This window comes from Chiloscyllium plagiosum, chromosome 21, assembly GCF_004010195.1.
Source record: "Chiloscyllium plagiosum isolate BGI_BamShark_2017 chromosome 21, ASM401019v2, whole genome shotgun sequence".
NCBI lineage: Eukaryota > Metazoa > Chordata > Chondrichthyes > Orectolobiformes > Hemiscylliidae > Chiloscyllium > Chiloscyllium plagiosum.
Window position 1 is genome coordinate 5,182,421 of NC_057730.1, and position 6,605 is coordinate 5,189,025.

Here is a 6,605-nt window from a genome sequence, read left to right on the forward strand (position 1 = left end):
GGGTGGGGGAGTTCAGGTGGCGGTTAATATCGCGGCGGCAGTTGGCTATGAAGAGGTCGAGGGCAGGTAGGAGGCCAGCACGGGGTGTCCAGGTGGATGGGGTGTGTTGGAGGCGGGAGAAGGGGTCGTCAGAGGGTGGGCGAGAGTCTTGGTTAAAGAAATGGGCGCGGAGGCGAAGGCGGCGGAAGAATTGTTCGATGTCACGCCGCGTATTGAACTCATTAATCCGAGAGCGTAGGGGAATGAAGGTGAGGCCTCTGCTGAGGACTGATCTGCTGAGGACTATCAGTCTTCAAGTCAGATCAAAAGATCAGAAATGTGGGTAGGTGATAGCGCAGTGAGAATGTCATTAGACTAGTAATTCAGAACCCCAGGCTAATGTTCTTAAGACAGGGATTTGAAATGACAGGGCTATGACAACGTGGGTGGAAGCTGTTGGCCTAGTGCTGCTATCATTGAACTGTTAATCCAGAGACCCAGATAATGTTCTGGAGGCCTGGGTTTGAATCCCACTACTGCTGATGGTGGAATTTGAATTCAATAAATATCTGCAATTAAGGATCATGTGATGACCATTGTTGGAAAACGTCTCTGGTTCACTAATGTCCTTTCAGGAAGGAAACTGCCATCCTCGCCTGGTCTGTCCTACATGTGATTCCAGACCTACAGCCAATGTGGTTGACTCTTAACTGCACTATGGGCAATTAGGGATGGGCAAGAAATGCTGCCCAGTCAGTGACGTCCTCATCCCATGAATGAATAAAGAAAATGGTGAAATTTGAATTCAATAAAAACGTTGGAATTACAAAGTTAGTTTAACTGAAAAAAAAACTTATACTCTTTAGGGAAGGAAATCTGCCAATCTTACCTGGTCTGGCCTACATGTGACTCCAGACCCACAACAACATTGTTGCCTCTTACCTGCTCTCTGGGCAATAAATACTGGCATAGCCAGTGATACCCACAACTCATGATTTTTTTTTTAAAAAAAAGGATTATCACTACAGAATTAATCAATTCAAAGTTCAAAAGAAAATATATTTCTATAGCGCCTTCCATTTCTTTAGGGCATCCTAAAATGTTTTACAGCCAGTGAAATCCTTACGAAATGGCTGTCACTGTTATGATACAGAATACCACAGCAGAAACATCAATCTGGTCGTGACAACGTAATCTGCTTAAGAGAAGGCACTGGATGGAATTCTCTTTCATTCACAGAAAACACAGTTACAACATTTAAAAGATAATTGGATTAGTACACAAATAGGAAAGACTTGCAGGGATATGGGCCAAATGCAGGCAAGTGGGACTAGTTTTGTTTGGGAACATGGTCGCCGTTGATTAGTTGGACTGAAGGGTCTGTTTCCATGCTGCGTGATTCAAAGTGGACATCGCTGGCTAGGTGAGTATTTATTACCCATCTCTCATTGTCCAGGGGACAGTTAAGAATAAATCATGTTGGCTGTGGGTCAGTAGTCACACGTAGGCCAGACCAGGTAAGGATGGCAGTTTCCTTCTGTACAGGACATTAATGAATCATATGGGCTTTGCCAAGAATTGACAATGTTTCTTTTTAAGATGATTTTAATTAATCTTAATTGCAGATTTTAAAATTTAATTCAAATTTGACCATCTGCCATGGTGGGGTTTGAACTCCCAATCCCAGAACATTACACATTGGCCAGGGCAAGGGGGAACACTCTCGCCCCCAAACAGTCGTCTTCAAACTAACACCATGGGATTGTTTGTATTGACCTGAGAAGGCAGGAAGGAGCTTACTTTCTCGTCTTATCCAAAAGACAGCACCTCTGACATGCAGCCCTCCTTCAGTGCAATGGTTGTTAGCTTGGACATTTGCAGTTCTTGAACCCACCTTCTGTCTCAGAGATCAAACTCATCAGTTATAGGAAAGATATTAATGAGCTGGAGAGTGTTCAGAAGAGATTTACCAGGATGTTGCCGGGTATGAAAGGTTTGAGTTATAAGGAGAGGCTGGGACTTTTTCACTGGAACATAGGATATTGTGAGGTGACCTTAAAGAAGTTTATAAAACCGTGAGGGGGGTGTAAACAGAACGAATGGTAAGTGTCTTTTTAAGACGAGAGAGCACATTTTTTTTTAATGTGAGAGGAGAGAGATTTAATAGAAAAAGACATGAGGGGGCAAATGTTTTACACACAGCAGTGTGGTTCGCGTGTGGAATGAACTCCTTGAGGAAATGATGGACATGGGTACAATTGCAACGTATAAAAGACATTTGGATAAGTACATGAATAGAAAAGGTTTGGAGGGATATGGGCCCGGAGCAGGCAGGTGGGACTAGTTTATTTGGGATTATGGACTGGTTGGATCAAAGGATCTGTTTCCATGCTGTGTGACTCTGTGATAACTCAGTAAACAACAAAACAGAAGTACAGGTGCTTAATTTGTTGACTAGTTAAAGGATTTGATTGTAAGAGTGTTACAGAATTGCCAGAGGCATCACAATATTTTCTTCTTCTGCCTAAACCAGATGCAGCTTTTCCATCACTCCAGTGAAATATCATACGGTTATCAGTCTCAATTTCAAAGATGACCCCTAACATTAATACAAAGGGTTTTTGTAAGTGTCTTACCTCCTCAACAGTCTGCTGTTTATTTACTGTATAGGAATCCTGGAGAACACTGAGAATGCCTCGCTTAATGTTCAGGGCCCAGGTTTCTTCACTGTCTGAAGGACAGATCTCAGGGATTAACCCATCTTGGAATGAATACTGAAGTGGGTGTTTCTCCAGAGAAGCTCTGTAATAACCAACATGCAAACTAGTAAGAATACAGTTATATACAGACATGCTGACATTAATTTAGGACCACCAAATCCCGATTCCTCAGAACAGTGCAGACTGCAACCATTGCAAGTATTTGGGACTTTGCATCCATTTTTGACAAGTTACTTACTTCCTCTTGGCTGGCAGGGCTGGGTTGCCTCTATTTACCCATGATGATGTCGGTTACCCCTGAGCAAACCTTGGAAAAACCTACATTGACATGGGAACCTCAAGAAGGTTAATCTCTAAACAAAGAGACTACCATCTACTGAGGTAGGGGTGGGTAAAGGATACATCTCGATTTCAGGACAAACCCAACCCAGCCAGTTACTGGCCCATCAGCCTACACCCGATCACCAGTAAAGGGATGGAAGATGTCATCAGCAGTGCTATCAAGCAGCACACGCTCAACAATAATCTGCTCAGTGACATCCAGTTTGGGTTCCTCCAGGGCCAGTCAGCACCTGATCTGCCTTGGTTCAAACATGGACAAAAGAGCTGAATTCCAGAGGTGAGGTAAGAGTGACTGTCCTATCTGACGATTGCACAATGGTCAGATACTGATGCAGGCCTTGTTCAAATGTAGAAGATCAGGTTAATGTCCACAACCACTTCCATCTAAAAGGACAAGGGAGAGCGATCCAGCAGAACGCTGCCACCTGCAAATTCCTCTACAACCATTCACCATCCAGACTTGGAAATATATCACTGTTCCTTCAGTGTATCTGGTTCAAAATAGTTGAACTCTCTTCCTAATAGCATTGGGAGTAACTTACAACTGCAGCAGTTAAAAGCGGCAGCTCACCACCACCTTCTCAAGGGGCAATTAGGGACAGGCAATAAATGCTGGCCCAGCCAGCAACCAATGCCCATGTCTCAAGAATGAATTCAAGAAAATAGGGCATTGAGCTTACTAAACTGTCAAGAAATGGTTGGTACACATAATACACTAACTGGGGCACTTGTTTTTGATGTCTATGGTAATGTAAGATGGTTATAGGAAATTGTGTGGTACAGACAATTGTCCTGGCCAATACAAAGGTAGGGATTGTACTGCACACTCGGCAAGGTATTTTGGAACTGTTCACTCCTGTTGGAAGATTGTAACAGTCACGTAATCTGTTGTAATGGTTGTCGTAAGATGTTTTGAACATCCAGTCCCATTAATGAGCCTTCTTGCACAAGAGTGTCACTCTATGAATGCCTCAGACTGCTAGATGCTGAGGCAAAAGAATCTTAGTTCCTGTTATTGCAAAACTTAAAAAGAAAACATGAATAATGTTTAGCAAAGAGCATACACTCTTATTTATATTCCTCTGTGCTCTCAAACTAAGCACAATTTAGTGGCCTTCAAAGCATCTATGTAGAGAATACTGCCAAGAACTGGTTCACAGTCTCCACTTCTGAAATAGGGGAGGCACTAAATCTGCATCCTGCTTGTGCTGAAACACCTCCACCCAGAGAGGTAGTGTATGGAATGCTTTGTCAATGAAACTTACTGAGACAGACTGGTGTAACCCATGAACAGTCGCTAAAGGTTCAAAACGGAGGATGATAATCAACAGTGTCGGGTAGCGGGATTAGTTTTAAATTAACTCAACATAGGCAGAATGGATCAAATCACCTTTTTATGTTTAATGGTGCCATTTGATTAAATTAAAGGAAAGCATCAACAAAAAGCTTTGTGAAGAAGCAGAACTATTTTGGATTTTTCTGGGATATCTCATCATTGCCTCCACTGCACAGCACGAATGTCCTTATAATGCTGCTGCCACTCAGCTACTTACTGAAGAGAGTACTTTCCTCTAAATTCATATCGCTGTCAGATGTACTTCCAATCATGCCTTCACAATTCTACCATTATATTTATTCTGGTATGGTGAGAATTTCTAAATCTCTAACATTATCACTCTTCTGTTAATGACAAGGCCAGAGAAGGCAATGTGGACTGTCAGATATCACGAGGAGAAAGTGAGGACTGCAGATGCTGGGGATCAGAGTAGAGAGTGTGGTGCTGGAAAAGCACAGTAGGTCAGGCAGCATCCGGGCAGCAGGAGAATCAATGTTTTGAGCATAAGCCCTTCATCAGGAATGAGGCATGTAGCCTGGGGGAGCTGAGAAATAAATGGGAGGAGGGTGGGGGTGGGGGGGCGGGGGCAAAGAGTACAATAAGTGAATGGGGTGGGGATGAAGGTGATAGGTCAGAGAGGAGGGTGGGGGAAGGTAGCAAAGAACACCGCCCCCAGCCTGAACCTCACCACAATCCACAACCACCCCCAGCCTGACCACCACCGCCGTCCACTCTCTGCACCAAACCTGATCCCCACTGCTGTCCACACACCGCACCAAGCCTGACCCTCACTGCAAGAGGAGGTTGGAGCAGATAGGTGGGAAGGAAGCTTGGCAGGTAGGACAGGTCATGAGGATGGTGCTGAGCTGGAAGTTTGGAACTGGGATAAGGTGGGGGAGTGGAAATGAGGAAACTGGTCACGTCCACATGCCTTGGGGTTGAAGTGTTCCGAGGCGGAAGATGAAGTGTTCTTCTTCCAGACGTTGGATGGTGAGGAAGTGGTGGTGGAGGAGGCCAAGGGTCTGCATGTCATTGGCAGAGTGGGAGGGGGAGTTGAAATGTTGGGCCTTTGACAAGGGAGTCGCGGAGGGAATGGTCTTTCCAAAACACTGATAGGGGTGGGGAGGGAAATATATTCCTACAGGTGGTGGAAATGGCAGAGGATGATGTGATGTATATGGAGGTTGGTGGAGTGGAAGATGAGGACTGGGGGTGGTGGGGGCTCTCATGTCAGAAATCATTCTACCATATTTGCTTAGTTTAGAGGTCACATTGAAATCTCTGCTGGACTGTTGTCAGAGAATTACTATGACATAGGAGAAGGCCATTCAGCCTATCAAGCCAATTCTAGCTCTCCAAACAAACATTCAGTCACATTCCCCTGCTGTCTCCCCATGGTCCTTCAGGTTTAATTTCCTGAAGAGATCACTCAATTTCCTTTCAAAATTATTGATCCTCCCCACCACCACTTCCCTGGTAAGCAGCAGAGTGTTACCACTCACTGTGGAAAGAAATCCTTCTTCATTTTCCCCTCCTACTCCTTATCTCCTGCCCAAACCTTTAATCTGTGTCCCCTTTACCTTGGTCCATATGTTCAAGGAAACAGCTTTTTCTTGTCCACCTTATATAAACCAGTTACAAGTACATTTCCCCAACCCACCAACTCCTTTGCGACAGCTTCTGGAATATTGTAGTTACAATCTCTCATGCCTGGAACCTCCCATTCTTCCTAAAGGGTGGTGACCAGAAATGGATACAATATTCTGACTGGAACCACATCTAAGTAAAATATACCTATAATAGTCCATAATTCAGGCAGCAACTTGAAAAGATATTCCATCTGCAATGAAATTTGGGGAGTTCTCCAGAGATTTTACATAAGTTTGGTTATGTATATCATTGTCCTTGGAGTTGAGGATTTTGATTTATGATTTGATTTATTATTGTCACATGCACATAGGTACAGTGCAACGTTTTGTTTTGTGTGCAGTACAGGCAGATCATACCCTACAAAGTGCATTAGGGTAACAGAACAGAGCGAGAAATACAATGTTACAACTGCAGAGAAAGTGCACAAAGAGCAAGATCAACGTTAAATTTAAAGTCAAAAGGTGTGGTGCTGGAAACGCACATCCGGTCAGGCAACATCCATGGAGCAGGAGAATTAACGTTTCAGGCATAAGCTCTTAATCAGGAATGTGGAGGCGTCCAATGGGGCTGAGACATAA

The 6,605-nt window shown here is 44.0% G+C and overlaps 1 protein-coding gene across 2 annotated transcripts in view; it reads right to left on the minus strand.

The window, feature by feature from the left end:
* The window catches only part of LOC122560484, a 429,307-nt gene that overhangs the window by 368,541 nt on the left and 54,161 nt on the right, over nt 1-6,605 (minus strand). For both annotated transcript variants that reach the window (XM_043711128.1, XM_043711129.1), the window contains exon 5: nt 2,616-2,781. In XM_043711128.1, coding sequence (XP_043567063.1) covers nt 2,616-2,781 — 166 coding nt within the window. The remainder of the gene's footprint in view (nt 1-2,615; nt 2,782-6,605) is intronic.